General features: G+C 36.6%; 2 protein-coding genes across 5 annotated transcripts; both read right to left on the bottom strand.

The window, feature by feature from the left end:
* Nucleotides 1–247: 247 nt before the first annotated feature.
* LOC147871088 (TBC1 domain family member 1-like) lies at nt 248–13,988 on the bottom strand. Of its 4 annotated transcripts, XM_087341239.1 has the most exons (7): nt 13,816–13,988; nt 10,558–10,829; nt 7,645–7,775; nt 7,084–7,223; nt 3,526–3,687; nt 2,514–2,671; nt 2,205–2,342 (listed from the first exon to the last, which is right to left on the bottom strand). In XM_087341239.1, exons 1-5 carry the CDS (start codon nt 13,834–13,836, stop codon nt 3,664–3,666), a joined length of 588 nt encoding a protein of 195 aa, XP_087197365.1. In that variant the 5' UTR covers nt 13,837–13,988; the 3' UTR covers nt 2,205–2,342; nt 2,514–2,671; nt 3,526–3,663. The 4 variants fall into 4 exon arrangements, with proteins under 4 accessions (XP_087197366.1, XP_087197365.1, XP_087197364.1 ...); XM_087341238.1 differs by lacking the exons at nt 2,205–2,342; nt 2,514–2,671; nt 3,526–3,687 and adding exons at nt 4,624–6,333; nt 6,427–6,583; XM_087341237.1 differs by lacking the exons at nt 2,205–2,342; nt 2,514–2,671; nt 3,526–3,687 and adding an exon at nt 4,624–6,583.
* On the bottom strand, nt 13,951–21,782 carry LOC147871087 (ryanodine receptor-like). Its single transcript, XM_087341234.1, has 7 exons — nt 21,057–21,782; nt 20,863–20,968; nt 20,114–20,207; nt 18,147–18,329; nt 16,844–17,015; nt 15,860–15,938; nt 13,951–14,147 (listed from the first exon to the last, which is right to left on the bottom strand). Exons 1-7 carry the CDS (start codon nt 21,078–21,080, stop codon nt 13,951–13,953), a joined length of 855 nt encoding a protein of 284 aa, XP_087197360.1. The 5' UTR covers nt 21,081–21,782.
* Between the last annotated feature and the right edge of the window lie 1,063 nt (nt 21,783–22,845).

Raw genomic sequence — 22,845 nt, 5'->3', positions numbered from 1 at the left:
GAACTTTGTATTTCTCATATGCCGCATATATGTTCCATGATCGCCTATCACATCCTTCTTAATTCAACTGCACTAAAAGTTTTAATTAAAAAATAAATTAAGAAGCTTCTTATTATGTAATTGTTCCCAGTATTCTGTTACCGGATCTCTTCTAAAATCTCAAACATATTCCAAGACCTGTACTCTCAAACTCTCTTCTCTTTTATGAGAGACCAAGTTTCACACCCCAAAAAACAACAGGCAGAAAGACTCTTGCATACATACATACATCTTTATTACATTCCATGGATCCATAACTTAGTCAGATGACAATAGGATGTGGAATAAGTCGTAATAATAATACAATACATGTTATACAAATACAAGTCATATAAATGTCACAAAAATACAAACAAAGGATAAATTACGACTTACTTTTAGACATTAGGGATTCATCGACAGAGTAAAAGGATTGTGTAATTAAGTATCTTTTCAATGCTGATTTAAATTGTGCCTTTTTATTTACAAGACTTGTGAGATTTGATGATAGACTGTTGAAAATTGGTCTATGAAGCAGATTTTTATTCCTTGTGTTGACGTGGTGTATAGTTTGAAAGAGTTCTTGGTTATTTACAATAAAGTTCATTAACAAGAATATGTATTCACATGGAAGAGCTAAGATCTCTAATCTCTTAAATAGACTTCTACATGAATTCCTAGGTCTTACACCAGCCAATAACCTAACAATTTTCTTTTGTAAAGTGAATATCTTTTTGATGTTTGATGAATTTCCGCCCAAAATTATTCCATATTTCATTAAATAGTTAAAATAGGCAAAATATTCAGATCTGAGTGTGTCAGAGTTGCTGACATGCAACAGAGATCTAACTTAGGTATCAGTTTATCAATATGATTAGTCCAATTTAGGTGATTATCAATTTGCAAACCCAAGAATTTTGTGTTTATTGACTCTTGTATATACTTCCCACTATAACCAATACTTAAAGCAAATTGTGGAGAGTTATTTGTTATAAATATTATTAGATTTAGGGCCAGTTTGTTAGCAGTAAACCATCTACTCATTATGAGACAGAACTGTTTAATGTTGAACAGAAATCATCAAAATTTTTATTTGAAATTATGACGCTTGTGACATCAGCAAATAGTTTAATAGTATGTACTCTTTGCACAGAGAAAATAAAGTTAATTTACAAAAGGGAGGTGTGTATGTCTGTCCTAGCCACTTATTTGTATATTTGAAGTCTATAAAAAGTGGATGTATTTTGACAAACTATTATATTTGAAGTTTCATTAGATCCATCTACTAATTCTAATTTTCATTACCAGCTGACAATAATAACAACCATTTCATATAAACACCAATATACATTATGAAACATAATTGACAAGAATCTCACTAATTATTCCTCTGAACAAAAAACATTCTGGAAAAGACTTGTAAGAAATAATTGGATACACATTTTTATGTAAATTTAATTTTCTGGTAAATTATCAAATACATAAAAACATAAGACGCGTAACTTGAAAATGTCTGTAGAAGTTGCTTACACTATCACGTGTTCTTTGTCATGTATCTTTTTTGATTCATAAAATAAATATGTCAAGTGGAGATTATGTTATCTGTCAATATGTCCATTCAAATGCTTTATGTCAAAAACTGCTTGGAAGATTCTGATGGCTGAATTCCAATGTTTGGAGTTTCCAGCAAAAGTTGTCTTCAGAATGTAATTCTGGTTATCAATCATTTGAATATTATTTCTACTTTACACAAAACAAAAATTAAATTTTCCTAGTAGCTTATCATATAAGAAGTTCATGCACGATGTAATATGTACTTTCCACTAAGTTCTACACCTCTTATTAGAACTATTTTATATAGTATACATTTTATTAAAAAAGCACAGGTAATAATTGATGTCACTAGTGGAATAAGTGTATTATATCTAGTGCACAGGAAACTCAACTACCATACTTTAGGTCCAGTTAAAGTTTAGTTTTAAATTTTGGATTTCAATAGCTGAAAATTACCAACACAGTTCAGTTGACTATGAATCCATTAATGAAACATTATCACTGCTCAGTCAGAGACTTGAGGTGAGTAATGAAAGGGCAATGGCTGCAAATGAGGCACATAAATTAATGGATGTCAAGCATGGATGAAGTACAAACTGTCTCACCTAAGTCTATAAGGATGGCATGCTGATGGGAGGTGAGTTGTCGTAGCAGGTTCTCGTACGGGACGTGATAGTTAGGGAACTTGCTTGTATCTATTGGAGCAACTTTCAGACAGTACTGCTCTGCCAGGAAGTGCCAAACATCCCCACGCTTGCTGCGTGGAACTCCTGCAAAAACATCCAACAATCTTGTGAAATTAAACACTTTAGTAAGAAAGCTCCTAACAAATTTATTATGCAGAGGTGATACAAAGAGTGATTATGAATTATCTTTGCACTTCTAGACATTTTATTCTAAAAAAAATCTACGCTCAATAATAACATTTTCAGGATGTATACCTTAAGTATGAACTGTATGCAGAGAGATAACTGTATGTTGTGGTTTCATGAAATCCCATCAATGAAGGCAATGCAGAGATGGTTTTGAAGAGAGTCTGGGCTAACCTCACCTGCCAAACCATCCACTTATGCTTCATACAAGCCTGTTTCTAAAATAACTGTGAACAGAATGTGAAATGCATTCATATATTGCCCATGGTAACACATTTCATTTTCATTGCAGTGTGACAATTTCTGAACAGCTGTTTGCCCCTAGGTCCCTGCAATTTCTTTTTGTGTCGGAAGGGGGGTTGTTTGACAGACTGTCTACCCCTGCACCAATAATTCAAAACCAAAATGACATCAAAATTCACATCTGAGATGATGATGTATGTGCAAATGTGCAATCTTTGGAATGAGAATGACAATCACTTTGACACATGTAGAATCACCAGCTGGGCTCACATTGAAATTAGGTAACTGACTTCAAAACGAGTTTTTATTCATGCCCTACAAATTTCATTATCGTGCATAGCTTACCTTTTTAAAAACATTTTTTAAAAGTGAAAAGAATATTTATAATCATCTTGTATTGTGAAATAAGGTGATTACGAATGGTATGTTACATGAACGAATTGGTCATGGCTTATTTTAAAACACCAATGTGATGTCTCCTTCAACAGTACAAGGAAAAAAACATTAAAAAATAACAGGCTGGTATTGAAACCAGTAACTCCTCAAATACAAAGCAGCAGTATTAAGAAATACAACACAATATAATGTTAAGTCTACAGATGCTTAAGTATAAAATGATGAAATTTGGCTTTATTAGTGTACTTTACCAAATGCCACATATTTGTCAGTGAAGTTCCCTCTCTGTTCATAGTTATGTAAGGGGTAGGATAACAATCCTTCCCAACCCTCTTCAAATGAGTATAACCCCAGATTTAACTTTATTATTTCTGAGATTAAATTATTTTAATCCTGTCACTGAACTATTTCTCCATTATCTGCTATTATCTCATGTCTTCACCTTGCCTGATGGCTTGGAGCAGCATTTTGGAGTCACACTGAGTTGAGACGTGACTCTCCTTGCTCACCAAGAGATCCCACACCTCCATTACTTCTTGCACACATGAACCTATCTCATCATATTCCAACTTGATGCGCTTCACTGTCGCTTCCTCCTGTCGGGCTGCCAAAACAATGGGTTACTTTACAGTGTCTGATGATGTAACCAATCCTGTGGTTGTTAATTATTATTCATAATTCAATAAAATACAAAATTAGTAAACTACAGCACAGCTCTGATTATCTGGGGCCCAATTTATCCATGGTCTCAGACTGCGTAATTACATTTTCCTTATCTTCACTTTACTTCATGGGAAATGAAAATGACTTTGATTACGATGACCTTTTTACAAATTTGTGAGTATATAAAAAAAAGGCCAACAGAAATATCAAAACAAAATCTATGGACTTGCTTACAAAATGACTTCAAAAAAGAATGTTTAGTAAGTTTTGCAATAGGAATATGTATGTTAATATGTACAAATTTGTGAAAGTTCCTATTTTGCTTACACGGATGATGATGATAATGCTAATTAAATATAATCTGCATTAACTGTGTTTTAGATTATCTGGGCCCTTGCCTCCCACAACTACCATGAACAATCAGCGCTCTACTCTAATTTCAATATCAACATAATAATTGCACATTTATTCCAACTTAAAAATATACTGTGCAAAGGAGAAATGTTATTTCCTGGCCTCGTACTGGAACATTACAGGATAAAATGGTGGAATTTTTGTTAGCAGTATTAAACCTCTAGGTTCTGCTACCTGAGAGTGAACGCATTAAATACGGACTTCATTGGATTCCGGACGTAGTGGGAGCACTTCCTAATCACTAGGTCCTATTATCAGAGTTTAAATTTGTTGTTAGAGGTGGATTGGATTGAGGACAGATTCTAAAATCATATTTTAGTGTTACCTTTCGATTCTAATACCAGAGAGTTTGGTGTTCAGAAGAAGAAATTAGATTAATCAATAGCTGTTTCTTTGTGTATGCTGGTATACCTTCATATTCACAAGGTGATTAGATCATTGCAAATAAGGTTATAAACTCTGATAAACAAAAACTATGTATTACTTTCCACTTTTCACAACTTTTACACTTAAACTACTAACATTACTTATCTTTCTTTATAAAAGCACGAGTGTGTGGAAGATACGAAAAAAATTATGGAAACAAATGCCTGCAAACCAAAATTTCAGAATAACAAAAATAATGTTCATCTCCTGCAAAAGAATTGAAAAATATTTTATAATAATGAATAATGATATAATAAAATATCAGTGTAATGCAGCCAAACCCCATTGCTCTTTGAAAATGTGTTAAAATGTCCAAGTAGCAGCAACGACAAATGGCATTACAGGATTAGAAACACTGCTGTTTATTTTAAATAGCATGTAAAATATTCACCAGATGTCACAAGCATACAAATCTCTGTACATACCATAATCTGGACATCAATACAAGATTAAAATAGTCTGATGACAATTTTTACACATTGCAAAACAGATTTCCACATCTAATTTTGAAACACAAACCAATAGGAAGAAGAAATAAAGGACGCCCTTTAAAGAATTCCTGGACGATTGAGGCCAGAATGGGTCATTAGGCCCAAACTCCTTGATAGTTAGATGATGATGATGATGATGAAATTTTTTTTTTTAATTTCCCTTGTAGCAAATGCACAATATGGTGCAAAATGATGATGCAAGTGATGATATTGTGCCAATTCTGGATTGTGCATGTGACAATATTTCAGAAGTAGAATCTGGTTATACTCAAAATGAAATTGGTGATAATCATGAATTTGATCACAAAAGTGACTCATCAGACAGAGAAAAAAAGTGATGAGCAAGCAGAATCAGTTGTCGCAGCAAGATGTGATATGAAACAGCAAATGGAAATATCTGATTCATCTCCCCAAATGGCATGATGTTCAAAACATCACCAAAATACTTTGTGTATACGCATGTGTGCAAAGAATGCATAATAACCTTTATCACAGGGGATTTAAACTCCCATCATGTGGGGCTGTAAGCTGGATTTTAACTTTAGCGTGAAATAGTTTACCACTACGCTACTGCAACACATGATCAGCTAGACCAAGCATAAAACTTGGTGCACAGATGATAAAAGATAATATACATAATCATGTAAATGCTAGATCACTCTTGTTTATGTTTGGATTGCAGAATGAATGATTGAGAATATAATTACAAACACACAATGTGCCACTTCCTCCATCCATCCAATGGCTCTAGAGCCCATATTGGGCCTTGGCCTCCTAGTGCCAATTATTTGGCAAAATGCATTGATGTCTGTAGAAACAATTAATCCGAAGTTATTAATATGTTTATATTGCCTTACACCATCATTAAATTTAATTATTATAAATATAATTTGTCAGTTCATAAAAAATTTGTTTTAACCAAGATTTTAAAAAAAATAAATAAAGCATGACAATAAATTTTTCAAGTAATGTTGATGATAATACAGCGTGTTTCAAAAGTAGCTTTACAACTTGAGGGTGAGACATTGGTAAACTGATAGAAGAAACATATAATTTCAGAACATAGAAATGTAGTCAAACACTTCAAGTTTTATGTCCATCAGATATTTATGGTTCAATGTGACTTCCATTTGTTATGTAGTCAATTTCTTGCCACACGCGGTGTAGCATCTCTGGTGTCACTTCAGCAACTGCGGTGGTAATTCGAGTTCGGAGTTCGGCCACATCTGCAGGTAAGGGTGGCACGTACACTCGATCTTTAACAAATCCCCACAAGAAAAAATCTAAAAGTGTTAGATCCGGGGAACGAGGTGGCCATGCTATTGGTGCGGCCTGACCAATCCACTGACCTGGGAAACGGTTGTTGAGGTACTCGCGCACTTCTCCGAGGTAATGAGGGGGTGCACCATCTTGCTGGAAGTGAATGCGTCCTTCCTGGTCATCTTCGTCAAGTTGAGGAATGAGGAACTATTGGAGCATGTCCAGATACACAATGCCGGTAATAGTCTTCTCCATGAAAAAGAAGGGGCTGTACACTTTATCTTTGCTGAGGGCCCAAAACATTAACTTTTGGACTGTCATGAACATGTTCCAGGAAGGTACGTGGATTTTCACTACCCCAAATCCTGCAGTTGTGGGCGTTGACCTTACCAGTGACATGGAACGTGCTTTCGTCACTGAAAATTACCGAGTCCAGAAATCCTTCGTCGTCTTCAAACCCGCCGCAACATTTCCGTACTACAGTTTACGTGCGTGAAACTCGATGTGTTTGGCTAAATTTGTGCATTTAAAAATATTGCGCACGTCCTTTAAATAAATTTATATTCTCCTGCGAAGTTGTAAAGCTACTTTTGAAACACGGTGTATACTGCATGAAGCTCAATTACAAACAGGCAGAAGAACAAATTTGTGAATATTGACAGCTGACCACATTTCCTGTTTCCTTTGTGACTGTTTATTATACAGTTCTGTTCTAAAACAAGCATTATAATATTTCTGACAGATACCTCGCAGCCTCGCATTCTCCTTCTCCATCCGTATAAGAGCAGCAGTTGCTGGTTGATAGCTTTTTTCCACAGAGCACGCAGTTCTTCTCTGTCTCGCTTCAGTGGGTGCTGCTTTATACTGATTAACCCCAGGCCCCTCTCTGCTTGAACACAACAAACGGATGAGAGAATCACAACAGATAATCACAGAGCCTCTTAGTCTAATACATTTCCTGGGCGTGATGCTGACAAGAGAGAGAGGAGCTATATGGCGTGCAGTGGGATGGCTTTACTTTACTGTATTATATTTATATTTATTCCATATAACCACTGCATCTTTAGTGAAGGAAATGTCTAATTTCAGGAGACTGAATCATTCTGAGCCTCATACAGTACTCCACTACTAGCAACAACTACTCAAGAAATAAGAGGACAAAATCACTTGTTGAAACTGATAACAAATCTGTCTGGTCCTGACAAAATCCAGCAGTTAATCTTCATTAAAAGTTATGAAGCAAATTATACTTTAAGCCATAAAAATTTGTCAGTGCTGGTTCCAAACGAAAGTAAACTAAAGTTTACCAGACAGGTTCTTGTTAGGCGTCAGCATCCGATTGAAGATGGCTTGGCGCCATGATCCAGATTGCCTTGCCACATCCTGATTCAGCTCCTGTGTTGGTGATGTCTTTGAGGTGTGACCAACTTTCAGGAATCTGTTCACAAAATCAATGTTTTGTTTCAATGCTTGGTGTAAAAGTAATCTGGAGAAATTACAGTTTTCAGTTGAATACACTGTGAAAATTCTCTCCTATCTCCCATGTTTCAGCTTGTTAAATACTGCAAAATTTTTGAAGGTATAACAGAATTTAAAACCCTAAACATGTGTCTGTCTCTAAAATGTTAAACTACTGCCCTACATTTATGTGGGCGATTGCTCTACGAAATAACAGTTATGCAATTCCTGAATCAACAAATCAAACGACACTGACAAGCTTATTTTCAGACAGTGTACACCCACAATGTTATTACCTAGATATTTCACATTCTTTTAGATTCATTTATTATTTAATTTTTCAATACTATTAACAAAAATATTTCAACAGACGTGATCTATTTTGTTTTTGTATGATATTCTGGGGGTATAGCTGGACCACCTTGCTTCCAGGTGATGTAAATACGGAGGCCTGGTCTTCCAGGTTGGGGGGGTTGGGCATGGGGCTAACACCCCCACCCTGGTTTGTAGCGTCCATGATGAAGATGATACTCCACATTTTGCTGTATTTATAAGATCTTCAGGTGACCTACAGTTATGTATTTTACTTAAGTAATGGTACAGAGTTAGTAAACATACAACTGTAACTTCTTCATCTGTTATTACTTCTCATTATGTACACATTAATTACAAAATATGTTACAATTTCCTTCTTTAAAAGTGTCATAAAAATATAGAATATACGAATTCTTAAAACTTTATACTAGCCAGACTGTTTTTCATGGCTTTATACTCATAATTTTTATTCACATATTATAGTTTAGTTCTGTTTTCATCATTAAGTACTCTTCCATCCCCAACCTGAAACTCTTTATTACAGTTTTTGCTTAAGATAGTTTGGTCCTGAAGAACATTTGAGGTTAAATTTATGTCTCTCGAAGCATCTGATATACTGATGTTTGAGTGAACTCCAGCATTGAATGATTGGGGTTAGTGCACGTTTGTTTCTATGTCGATTTAGTTGACAGTTTCTGGATTCTTAGAATATAAAAATCACGTAAGTTACTACTATCAATGTGCTGTCTGTTCAGTATGCTTGAGATTTTCCCACAGTTAATTCTGCAAAAATTTTGGAATATTTCAAACAGTCCTCTGAAAGAAGCTGTTCTTCTCTTATTCTACCACAGAATGCCAAAACTAGATAAAAATATCTAAATATGCTTAAAAAAACATGAAGTTTCTGGTGATAGATAATCAAAGGAACAAATTTTAATTTCCAGCTTTGCTTAAAATATCCACTAACTTATGAAACTGTTGTATTTTTTACTGAGAAAGAATCTAACCCCTTTCAGAATTTGCAAATGTTTTATCATAACGCAAACCTATAGACCACGCAACAGTTAATTTCTCTTTCCAGACATGTGTTACAACCCCTTGCAATCTTATTCTCATACATACATACATACACTTCAATCAGATCACCCCTCACCCCGTCAAAATGTAACTCTGTTTTAGTCAGTTCCTGCAGCATTCTCGTCCTCACAGGACAAGAGCAATGTATTCTCATAATATGCAAATTGTCTCATAAATCAGAGGAAGACATTATACTACACCAGGGGTCGTCAACCTGGTCCATACCGCCCACTAGTGGGCGATTCAAGCTTTCATGGTGGGCAGTGTGGGTTTTTGTCCGTTGTTACAAATTTGGTTCTTCCTTCATATAACGAATACACTGCTAACAACTTCGCGAGTTTGACTTTTTAAAATATGCTTTTGCAATTTACTTTTGAATTCCATCTCTAAAATTTTGAATATAGATAATAATTCACCGGGCACTTCTCGAAGTAAACTCGTGGATGAAGGAGCAACAAATGAGCTCCGTATCAAAGGCATGAGTTTAGTGCGCATAACGGCCATCATTCAGTCTTCGAGCTGTACCTCTTTCATGGTGGTGGGCAGTATGTGCGGCACCGGTGGGCGGTAAGGAAATTTTACCATCAACAAAGATACAAAAGTGGGCTGTAGGTATAAAAAGGTTGACGACCCCTGTACTACACAAATCATGTCCATCACTGCATTTGTAATTGTCATATCACACAAATATCCATTTCAGTCACACACTTTGTAGATCTGTATCCCAAATTGTTTACTGATCCTTTCATATTTATTATCTGAAAATGAGACTTTAATATTTAGCATGAGAATCACCGACATAATTACTCTCATTTTCCAAACTGTGTTACAGTTTTCATCTTGTGTATTATAAGGTTAATATTTGTCACTGAAATGGAGAGATCTCAGAATACAAAAATCTGTCTTGTATATGAGGGTTCAGAAAGATGTTATAGTACGGACTGTATCTTTGCTGATGCTCCATCTGTACAAATATTACATATAAATAACTGTATTTCCTGCATAGTGACATCAGTAAACATTTAAGATTAGGGAGGAAGTGGCGATGAAACAATCCTTCAAAGAAAAGGTTTTATCCAATTTTCACAGAAGAGGCTCTTGCAAACAGGTCATGAGAGTACAATCATTACATTTGTAACAAAGTAAATGTCCATCTCTAATTCTAGAAGAATACTAACATGACGGTATACACATTAATGATAACGTGGAAGAAATTTTATTAACAAAATGTAGATTTATGTAGTTTAAATTCATCAGGCATTAGGTTTGACTGTTTATAAGCTAAGAGTTCCATATAAACATAACACTTGAGAACAGACTTAAAAAAGAAATTCTATCAACCAACTGACAACACCACAAAAGGAACTCACATATTCATCATGGGACTGGTCTTCTGCTGTCCATTGGGAGGAGTGACGGAATTCAACTGTTGCTGGGAGTTGCTGGCAGAAAGGCTGCCATTTGACTGCTTTTCTTGTAGTTCCCGTTTCATTGTCTCGCCTTCTGCAGCGCCCACTGTAGAAGAACGCGGTCGCAGACCACTGGTACCACTGTCTGTTATGTTGTTCTCAGGTACTTCCAGTGTTGGAGCTGGTGATGAACGGGTAGTTGGGCTAGCGTGCCCTGAAGAGGATGGGGGATCCTGGGAAAACAATATGTTTTCTGTATATGAGTAAAATGCACTATCTTTCAGACAAGATATCTGAACCTTGGGAAGATTATGTAAGAGTGGTCTAAAGAAATGCATAATAAAGAGCTTCAGAACTTAGTACTGTTTGGGTTATTAAATCAAGGAGGATAAAATGGGTCAGACACGTAATGTGCACAAAGGATATGAGAAATTCACATTAGAATTGTGCTCAGAAAACATGAAGGGCATGTAATGGATTCAATGACTCAGGTTAGGCTCCAGTGGTTGGATTTATGAACGTAACAGAGATCCTTTGCACTACGTAAAAGCAGGAAATGTACTGGATAGCTGATTATAAACTTTTGAAAATAATCCTTGCAGGGTGGAGTTTGTTCATGATCTTATCTTGGGAATGTTGTTTCACATATATATGTACATAGAAATGGAAGTAGCTTCTTCACAGCTACACTTGGAATTTGTGGACAATCTTCCTTCAAACTGACACAAAAGTTACCAAGAGGAATGTTTATTAATGTATCTTTCAAAACCACGGCCTGCTGAAGTGTCATATTTCTTATATCTGTTTCTAATAACAAACCTTTCTCTGTGACAGAGAACGTACAAAGGTTTCATAACCACTGAAAACGTTCACTGCAACTTGTAGGTCTCATACACGTTCAATTGTATCTGAAAGAAAATCATCACTTATCCAGCTCTCAAGTTCATTGGAAAAGTCATCCAATGGTTGAAAACAGCCAGAAACATTTTTTTCAACCAGTACACGTCCTCCAAAATTCTATTTTATTTATATATAAATTTGTTCACATGCCAAGATAACTGTGATAGTCACACCTTAAAATTTTGTTCACGTATCTTCGTAAGAACGTCCGCTAGGTACGCTACCCTCTGGAGTCACACAGCATCACACAGACTGTTTGTTGTTGGTCATCCAAATAATGTTACACATATACTGACACTCAGATTTCATGTCACTATGAATGACAGTCATCACCACTCTTCTGCCAGTCCTAACTTTATAAAAACTGGTAAAATGTATTGGGAGATGTGAAGTTCATCTCTAATTTGCACCGTTTTCAATAAAGTACTGCTGCACACATCCTAAATATGCATGCTGAGGGCATTAAAAATGCACACAACAATGACTGATAACCTTGTTTCCCTAAATTGTTACAGTGTGACTTAAAAGTGTAATGACGCAGTGTATCAAGTTAACTATATTGCCATAACAGCAAAGGTATTTGACAACTGAGTCAGTCCACCATTTGACAAAATTCTTTCTTAGAACCCTTGAGATTACTCAATATATTGCCAGTGTTCTGTAAAGTACAGTCTGAGTAACACTAGACTAACCCATTAAAGGCTGCAATACAGAATTACAATTCAGTGATTTGCTAATTCCGTGGTGCAGGAGTTGACAGTTATTCAGCCAATCCCACGTGCGCAGAACTTGTAGGTTCATCAAAAAAAACCACCACTGGACACAATCCATAATTAGTTCAGTACAATTTATATGCTCACATGCTAGTTTCTTAAGATCCATTTCGAAAATACTATTCATGTCTGATTCTACCATGAAGTGTTTGAAACGAAGTCATCTGTTTTACTGTTTAAATCATGATGACCATATTATAATCCTTCATTAATCATACTACTACATTAAATGTACATCTTATGGAGTTCAATGTAATTCTCTTAAATTCTGCATTCATTTCTCTTAGTCACAAATATTCTCTTCAATTCTTTGCTGCTGAACACCCTTAAAGATTTTTTATTCTTTCAAAATGAAAAACCACTTTTCCTGTTCACATAATTATTTTATTTTATTTATTTAGTGTTCTGTGTGACGACAGGTCCATATGAACAGGATCATTCCCTCCTTTTCTCGGACTGGGACCTGTTCATATACGTTCTTGGCAGATGATCCACAAGTGGTTTGCCATTGCCTTCTTCTGTGTGTGAATGGAGTAATTGTTGGGATGCCACGGAGGAAAACTCCGTGTTGCCTAGACCACGGCCTTGCCCAACACAAGTTATAAATTCGAACCCGAGACCCCAGGATTACAAGGCCAGCGTTCTAACCGCTAGACCACCGTGGCTGTTCACATAATAACAACAACAAATAAAGTCAATATACAATGTACACCAACTACTCAATTTATAGAAGAGAAATATTCATTGGAAGTCCCTTTAAAGTGAACACAAAAATAAACTTATTAGTATTAACTTACATTCAAAGAAAGTTATATATATCTCTCTCTGTCTCACGTGCGCACTCACACACGAGAGTCAAGGAAGATAAGTATACAGTTCACAAATGTTTATAATAACGAACAGCAATTAATTATAAATTAATGGAGATGCAAATAATAAGATCATGTGAGATGAGACTCTCAAAAATGACTAAGCACAAAGGAGGAACTTGGCTACATGCAAGGTGGGAGTAATGGTGATCAGGGGTGGAAATTATGTTGTATGTTACTTCTTGTCATGTGCTTCTGTGTAATAAAAAATCATTACACAAACTGAAAAAGTGATACTGATTTTTAATTGCGTAAAAATAGAATTTCATTCATTAACATTTGTAAAATGGGACGTTAGTTTGTTCTCAACACAGAGTGCAGCTCTCATTTCTAACTGTAGTTTTTTATTGCAACAGCATCTCACCTTGGATGCCTTGGGTTATGTCAGGGCAGTCCGTGTGGAATTTGTGGTGCACAAAGTGGCACTGAGACAAGTTTCCGTCTAAGTCCTTCACTTTAATCAAGTTCCATATTCACTCATGTATCATCTGGGGGATGGAGAATGGGCCCATTAGCAGCCACAGTTCCACAGAGACAAAGTCTCACCCCATCATAAGAAGAGACTACGATAGTAACAGCATGACGAAACATGAGCAAAATTATTTTGAAGTACTTGAAAGAAGCAATACGGCAGAATTTTAAGTTTCAGGTACTGATCCAGTAACATGCTATTTTACCTTACACAGTGCAGCATTCATTGGCAGACTCAATTCCTTCACAACTGGTCCAAAATCATCTCGTGAGCCCTTGCGCTTCAGCAGCTGAAAGAACGTTTGGCCTTCATGAAGATGGTACTCCCTCCCAGGTACTGATTAAGGAACTCGCTGAGTGTGGCGAGCTTGCTTTCCTTCATAGTGTGCTCTTAGCAGCATCATGAGAAACTCATTCTGCTCACGGAGACTTGAGGTCTCTACTCCTCGGAATTTAGTTAATATCACAGACTGCTCTTCTTCTGGTAACAAATCCAGGCGACGGAAGATGGCGGCTTGTGTGCGCTTGTCATTCAAACCTGAAAGAGAATCAACAAATTGTTTCTCAGAAGTTGTGCGCTCACTAAAATAAAGTGTGCATGTGTTAGATACAAGCGTAATATGGCGAAGACAAAGTAAATCAACTGTAAAGAATTTTTATGACTACTTTAGGTCTGATGATCTAGGAAGAATTCAAAATATCTTTGATCCAGCAAAGAAAACTGCAGATACTTCAGGAGTATTGCTTACATCAGTTCATGATACAGACTGTCCCAAAAAGATATATACAGACATTCAATGAATTTGCATTGCTTGAAACTCAATCAACCCTCCACCATTTGTGTATATGAATCATGGTATCATCTGTTAAGTGTAGACCACACTAGACTCCCCTCATAAACATAACACATGAAGATGAATAACAAGGCTAATAATCCATATTATAATGTGCATACATATTTTTGGGATACTCTATATTTTACAGGACACTAAACAAGATGTAGAGAGGACAATTCTCTTTTCTACTCCAAGATAATATTAAAGGCAGTACTATTGATGTCAATGAGCCGGGATAGCTCAGTCAGTATAGTGACTAGCTACGGGCTGGACGGCCGGGGTTCGATCCCCGACGGGGGCAGAGGATTTTTCCTCTAGCCTCTGCGTCCAGACCGGCTCTGGGGCCCACCCAGCTTCCTCTACAATGGGTACCGGGGTCCTTTCCCGGGGGTAAAGCCGGCCGGGGCGTGATGCTGACCACTCACCCCCATCTAGTGCCGAGGTCAAGGAAGAGAGGAGCTATACCTCCTCTCCCCCCAAACGCCTACATGGCGTATAGTGGGACAGCTTTACTTTTACCTTTTACTATTGATGTCAATTAGCGCACCTTAAGATACACAAAGCTAATCAAGAAAGAGACAATGTATGCTGTCTTATCACATTCACTATTGGGAATTTAAATGCAGGCTTATATTAAATGCCTGGGCTCATGCAAGAAGTTCTGCACTGTCTGAAGACAAAAAAAATATATTTTGCAAATTAAAAAGGAGACAAATGTTATATAATATCATTAGTAGACTTAGAGAGTGTGATACCACGTGTAGCAACAGATTTTAGTGTCACTGATTAAGTCACCACACAACAGCGTGACTTGAATTAAAATTATTTAAAATCCAGCAACAAAAACCTCACTGACAGTGAGAAATATGTTATTCTGGAAATTTTTAAATTTATAAATAAAGTTGTTTGTACTATTGTTACAGTTTCTAATTTTTATTGCTACTTATAATGTACTATGTGTACAAAATAATAATATATGTTATTAAAAAATGTTACTGGGGGGGGGGGGCACATGGTGTGATCACATGACAAGCTTTTATTGTACATTTTTAGAATTTATGGCACTCAGTCTCAAAGAGGTTTCGTGTCCTTGCCTAAATTAAAATAGAAAAAGATAGAACTGTACTAGTAACTGGTCCTTCTAGGAAACAACTGCTATGTCTGCAAGTCTGGAACCACTGAAGAGACAGGAATATAAGAAATATGTCTGGAGCGACATTCAATGTAATGATGTTCATACCTAGTTTCAAAACAATCTGTTCAGTAGAAACATTTCTGACAGTACATCATTGATCGATAAAGGAACAGACACTGGACTCATAAAAATAACCCTCACATGAGGCAGTCAACATTTTTGTTTCAAGTAAAAAATATTACGATATATATTACGAACATTATCTCATTACACACTCACCTTCTGCTTTGGCACAGAGCTTGTGGTACCACACCATTGGACAGTGTTCACAGGATAGCACTGGCAGCTTCTCACGTTGCTGAAAGTACACAACATACAGCATTCTCATCACAAAATTCTATAATTTTTATATCAGATGTTTAACACATTCACTCCCAGGTACTTGGCTGCTGGTTTACCTCTCAGTCATCTTCAGTAGTATTTCATGTTCTACAGATATGAATGACAAATGACCTACAAATTTCAATGAATTCCATTAAGGTAACTGCATGCAGTGACAGAATAAAACTACATGCTCAAAGTGTGTTCTGAAAGCGTTATGTTTTGACTTCTAAAGGCATGCTGCTCTTTGACCAGGATCATACAGCGACGATAGGAATATGCCCTGATAAGACAAAAAGCGCCTTTCTCAGAAAACTGAGAACACAGTTTCACATCCTGTAACTAGATAGTGTATGCAGGTACCTTTCGAAAGTCCTTGAATCACTGATCGACTGCCAATCACTTCTCAAATGTAATACTTCAAAATGTTAGAATTTTGTTAAAAATGGCTTAGCTGTGTGAGCATGTTAAGAACACAGAAAAAAGTCAGATTATAATTAATTCTAGGCTGTGACAGAATCTGCTATAAATATTTTACAGCTTATTTCCATTTATTTTATTAAACTTCATATTAGTGCAATGATTCTATGGTGTCCTTAACAAGATTTCTTCTTTGAAGAAACATTTTAAATTTTGCTTCTGAACAGTTTCAGTAAGATAGTATTTGGTTTCTCCATAACTGCATGTTACAATGCCACATTATTATTCATTGTGCAATGACTGTCAGGTAAAACTACAACTCTCTTTGTCAACACTTATTTAATATAATATAATAATTTCAAATTCTTACGTTACAAATCTGGTAACTTGAAAAGTAAACACCTTACTTTCCACCACATCTATTATGACCCAATTTAGTTGACGGACAATACGTATACAGACCTTGTACGAGAGCCACAGCCCTGATTCTGAGTGCTGCACAATGACAGTACTGTCACCATATTTGATGATGGGAGCTCCGATCACTTCTAGATCCCTTTCTTCCAGGACAACTTTTAGGTCATCCTTCTGTTGTCGCAAGCAGAAAGTGGACGAGGCAAGTGTAGCATCATCTCTGCGTGCAAAAATGTAAAATGTTACATGCATTTTTCCAATACAGAGATGAATATACTCTCATCCTAACTTTCAAAGCAAAAGCTATTAACACCAGTTGCCCAGCTGTTCTGTTCAAGAGCGTACGATATTACAATACGTGTCAACTCATTAAAATCATTTGTTTTCTAACTGAGAGAAATTGAAGAAAAAACTGTAAGTCATAAACCTATAATAGTAAAGACATTTTATACTTGGGTTGTAGTAAATCTTTGCAAGACTGTTTACTCTTGGGGTCCTTCTAGTTAAATGTTATAAGGTTTATAATTACTGATGGGTCAGGCATTGTATATAATGCATGTAGGCCTCAATCTCATGTAATGCAGAAATGAAACTGCTTCAGATTCTGAGGAACAAAAACTAAAACATCATTACCACCTCTGCCCAAGTTCTGTTTATATGAGCATATGCACAGAACGACTGTAAAGTCATGCAACCCATTCCTGACACACATTCTATTCTAAAAAAAAATAAATCAAGCTGAAATCAGAAAACAAACAAAAATACATTTTATATTATATGTTGCTAATGTCCACTGTGTTCGGTGATGCACGCACTCAAGCTTTCGCTCAAATTTAATGACCTGCAGTGTAGAGTTCCTGTTACAGAAAAAACAGTTCACCAAACAAGAAATTGTCAATTTCTTCGGCACAGGAGAATCTGGAAATCTAATCATAAACAAATGCTGGCCACGTTAAGTAAGAATGAAATGGTCGAACACTTTTTTGCACTTCTGAAGAAATTATCCTTGCACTTCAACTGCTGTAAGGCGACTGACGGACTAGTGCGAGGAGGTTAAAACATGACGTGTCATGTGTGGGCCTTGTACACTCACAGCAGTATTGTGTTTTTATTAATCCAGTTAAATTGTATTGAACTGCAACCATCAGCAAATATTTTAATATGGGTTATGTGACTTCTCAGTTGCCAGCCATCTCTACTGGCAGTAGAATCCAATGGTTCAACACTGCTAATGCAAATGTCAACCACTGGATACAACCCTGAGCCAGTTCCAACTTCACAACGTATTTCTGTAAAATCCATACTTCTCTTATTCTACGGTTATGCTATTTATCTTCCATAGTTAACATACTTTCTTACTAGGTAGAGCTCATTGTTCTCATTAACTCCCAAGTATCGAACAGTAGTAAGGTGGCGGATCCTCATCGGATGATACCAGTTCATGAAGCCGCCTGCCCATTTGGTTCTTGCCAATTCCAGTCGCCACAGCGATCTAGCTTGACTCATTACACTGCCACCCCCATGAACAACAATGCTGAAAAAGTTAACAATTAATTGCATACAACAGATCGCCATGGCTGTGCGTTCTATGATATGGACCATTCAGACTGGAATCACAGGTTTCAATTCAGGTTGAAGCATGTTTCTAAGTACATAACACAAAAAAACAAAACAATTTCTGTGTTCATTTCCACGTGCGTCTGCCAACGGAGTGACTATCACGTGGCCACTCTCTGTCTTCATACCCCAGGTTTCTGTTACAGACTTGTACCATGACTGGCTACACAGAATTACCATACCAGCTGTTTAAAAATTTAAATTGACCATCACACACCTAACACTTTAGACATGAAGGGTAAATCCCGTTTTCCTAAATAATCAATTTCTAACACAATTATTTATTATTAAGTGTTCTGTCTTACGACAGGTCCATTGCTCTGCCCAAAAAGAGCTCTCCAGTTGTCCCTATTCTCGGCTTCTCGCTTTAATTCCTGGAACGTCACCTTCTTTCCTTGTTTAAGGTCGTTGGTTAGCTGTATCAATCTTATTCCCAGTCCTCGCTTTCCCTCAACCTGGCCTTCGATGATATCACTCAGTAACCCATTCCTTCTCATAATATGTCCCATCCAGTTAGCTTTCCTTCGTGTAATCGCCTGCAGAATGTTTCTTTGCTCGTTGACTCTCCTCAATACTTCTTCGTTGGTCACTCGATCCGTCCACCTGATCTCTATTCTTCTCCATCACCACATTTCAAAACTCTCCAGGTATTTCTGTTCCTTCTTCCTGAGTGTCCAAGTCTCTGCTCCATACGTAACACTTCACTAGTTTCTTCTTCATCTCCAAGCCCAACTTGCTAGTGAGAAGTATCCTCTTCTTGACGAAAGCTGCCTTGGCCATGGCTATCCTTGCTTTTACTTCCTTGGTGCATAGGGTGTCCGTCGTCCCAAGTACTTGAAATGCTCCACATTCTCCATCTGTTGGTTTCCAATTACAACGTTCAATGGTTCTGCTCTCGGTGCTGTCCTCATTACCTTTGATTTTTCAATGTTGATTTCCATTCCATACTCTCTACCTGTTTCCACTAACTTGTCCATCATGTTCTGTAATTCCTCCTCTTACTTCGCCAATATTTCTAAGTCGTCTGCGTACTTTACAGTCGTTATGACTCTTCCTCCAGTTTTGAAGTCTCCAGAGCTTCCTTGGCTAGCCATTCCCCGTACAGGTTAAAAAGAATTGGTGATAAGCAGCATCCCTGTCTTACACCTCTACCTATCTCAACGCTGTTGGTGTCTCCTGAGTCCAGTCTCACTTTGACTTTTTGCTGCATATACAGGTTTTTGATTAGTCTTCTATCTCTCCAATCAATTCCAATTCTTTGTAGGATCCTCATTAATTTCTTCCATTTTACTCGATCGAAAGCCTTCTTCCAGTCGATGAAGCAGGCACATACTTCTTCCTTCCTTCTTCCTTGACATCGAGCTAACACAATTAGAATGAAAAAATTTAATTATAAAAATTAAAAATATTCCAGTGAGATCTGATACTTTCAAGATGAGTATGAAGATGGTTGTTTCTTGGATATAGCACCATGTAATATGGTATATATCAACCAAACATTTCAGAGGAGCTTATTGCCTGTATCATCACTCTGATGACGGAGATGGTAAGCTCCTCCGAAACGCACGTCCATATCTGCAAGACTACACGACGCCACATCCCAGCAGATAGCCATCTTCTTTAAAAACAATCCCTTTCTAAACATATAAAGGACCATACCTCATAACTGTATTTCATCCCTTCCAATAAAACAAATCTTACTTTTGTCCAGGTTGATCGGTCCAAGTAGATGGAATGGTGAGGCATTCATCACCCCTATGGAAGAACCTTAACACATGACCACCAAAGACATAACCTGAAATATGAATGTGCATTGTTTCAGTTACGCATCTTGCTTCAGATAGCACTAAACCATTCAGTTTCCGTTAACAAATACAACCTATAATAATATCATCTAAATGTATATGCATGCAAGTAGTAAATTATAGACCATTCAGACTGAGCAGTCAGTTTTGTGTAACTACATGCATGCATCCCCCCCCCCCACACACACACACACACATACATATATAACAGTTGTCATGTCCACAATATAATACAACTATATTTTAATGGAGGTTCATAATATCATAAAGCAGAATCTCTTCAAGTTAAGAATCAGACTTCAAAGTTATTTTTGGCATTGATCTACTGAGGTAACAACTTCTATATTGTCATTGAAATCACATTTACCAACTTAAATGAAGCGATCAATTTGAAGTATAAAATTTAAAACTGGCAGTAAAATGAAGCATTTGTTGCAACTATAGATTTGAAAGTGACAATGTTTTTTTTTTGGGTTGTGACATCAAGAAGACTCATAGGAAGATACCAAATTTCAAAGACAGTATGTTTCTCCAAATCCACAGAGCACCACAACTTGGAAGAACAACACCATCATCTTCTATCTATACTTTATAGTATGCCTGATTATAATTACTCTCTAGTGAGCTGAAGTGCTGTATACATACCTACATACTTCATCCTGCTGATACCAGTTCCATACGGTTGCACAGACCAGTGAGACACGTGAAAAGATGCGTTCACCACAGACAGGTCATTTTCTTTAGCTGTGCGCTTTAAAATGGCAAGAATGAGACAATTACAGGTTGTATTCCAATATTATGGCCAGGTTTTAAACTAGGTGTGGGAATATCCAACTTACCATCTTACTTCCCTCTAAAAGCATCTTTCAAACAAATGTTTTGCTCCTTCTACCAACTTCTTCCACTTCCCAACCAGTATCTCAACTTGTAATTGTAGCTCTGCTGCAAAGTTTCGGTCAGCATTGTTCAGCAGTTTCTGTGTTGTTATCATTTGGCTGCAGTGTTTCAATATCATCTTGGAGAGCCTGTATAAAATTTATACAGACTCCACTGTATTTTCTGTTTTTGTCTTACTATTCTGTTATAAAATTAACAGCTACAATAATTAATTTATAAGGGTCTAGGATAGAAATCACCAACATTCTTCTTTCTGTAATACAGCCTCTTCCTTCAGAAACAGAAACTTGTTCAACTGATCGTAAATTTGATTATTCTTATGAGAGTTGAATACTCATCACTGTGATCACAAAATCCTGTTATTTATTCTGAGTCACTTCAAAGCAGAAGTCATGTATAATGTATGAAGTCCTGAAGATTATATAAATTGTATGAAATGACACGTTCGAAATTGTTCTTACTTTACGTCCTCCACACAAGGGAAAGATGACACACATAAATTCAACACACGCTCAAATAACGTCACATTAACTTGCACGACCTCGCAATATATGACAGAAGAAATGCAGTGGACAGAAACGACACGCAACAGTTACGCCATTTTCTCGTACGCAGGGATGGCAACATCTGAAAAGCAGCGAACACATCCCGCCATCGCGGGAGAATGAGGGATATTCGATTATCATTCTTTGCGCACTGTAACAGACTCTGCTGCCATCTACCGACCACGGGTCTGAAGTAGATCTACGTCGAAGCACACTCCGTTGACCTGCTGTGTGAAATGCTGCCTGCAATACCTCACATACTGTAATATATGTATGTCAGTAGTTCCTCAGAAATGTTAGATGTGCTATTATCATTCTATTTCTTAATAGGTTTCCCAAACTGTCTCCTTCCTTTACATTTCTGGATCAGAACTTTGTATTTCTCATATGCCGCATATATGTTCCATGATCGCCTATCACATCCTTCTTAATTCAACTGCACTAAAAGTTTTAATTAAAAAATAAATTAAGAAGCTTCTTATTATGTAATTGTTCCCAGTATTCTGTTACCGGATCTCTTCTAAAATCTCAAACATATTCCAAGACCTGTACTCTCAAACTCTCTTCTCTTTTATGAGAGACCAAGTTTCACACCCCAAAAAACAACAGGCAGAAAGACTCTTGCATACATACATACATCTTTATTACATTCCATGGATCCATAAGTTAGTCAGATGACAATAGGATGTAGCATAAGTAATAATAATAATACAATACATGTTATACAAATACAAGTCATATAAATGTCACAAAAATACAAAGGATAAATTACGACTTACTTGTAGACATTATGAATTCATCGACAGAGTAAAAGGAGTGTGTAATTAAGTATCTCTTCAATGCTGGTTTAAATTGTGCCTTTTTATTTACAAGACTTGAGATATTTGATGGTAGACTGTTGAAAATTTTGATCCTGCATAATATGCACTCTTCTGAAAACATGAGAGACTGGCAATTGGTCTATGAAGCTGATTTTTATTCCTTGTGTTGACGTGGTGTACGGCAGAATTATTTTGAAAGAGTTCTTGGTTATTTAAAATAAAATTCATTAATGAGAATATGTATTCACATTAGAAGAGGTAAGATCTCTAATCTCTTAAATAGACTTCTACATGAATTCCTAGGTTTTACACCAGCCAATAACCTAACAATTTTCTTTTGTAAAGTGAATATCTTTTTGATGTTT

The sequence above is a fragment of the Zootermopsis nevadensis genome, unplaced genomic scaffold, assembly GCF_977971745.1.
Source record: "Zootermopsis nevadensis isolate Lab colony 2312 unplaced genomic scaffold, Znev_1.0 Znev_ptg000066l, whole genome shotgun sequence".
NCBI classification, from domain to species: Eukaryota; Metazoa; Arthropoda; class Insecta; order Blattodea; family Termopsidae; genus Zootermopsis; species Zootermopsis nevadensis.
Note: the sequence above shows the minus strand (reverse complement) of the source record. Positions and strands in the feature narration are given on the sequence as shown.

What these genes read in the sequence shown, in the direction of transcription:
- LOC147871088 (XM_087341237.1), bottom strand. Translation starts at nt 13,836, where the DNA reads ATGAATGCTGCACTGTGTAAG. An exon ending in ACCAGTCCCATGATGAATAT is followed by an intron (nt 7,776 to 10,557) that starts GTGAGTTCCTTT and finishes TTTTGTGAACAG; the next exon opens with ATTCCTGAAAGTTGGTCACA. An exon ending in GCCTAACAAGAACCTGTCTG is followed by an intron (nt 7,224 to 7,644) that starts GTAAACTTTAGT and finishes GTGTTCAAGCAG; the next exon opens with AGAGGGGCCTGGGGTTAATC.
- LOC147871087 (XM_087341234.1), bottom strand. Translation starts at nt 21,080, where the DNA reads ATGCTTTTAGAGGGAAGTAAGATG. An exon ending in GAGCTCTACCTAGTAAGAAA is followed by an intron (nt 17,016 to 18,146) that starts GTATGTTAACTA and finishes TTTTGCACGCAG; the next exon opens with AGATGATGCTACACTTGCCT. An exon ending in GGCTGTGGCTCTCGTACAAG is followed by an intron (nt 15,939 to 16,843) that starts GTCTGTATACGT and finishes GTGTACTTTCAG; the next exon opens with CAACGTGAGAAGCTGCCAGT.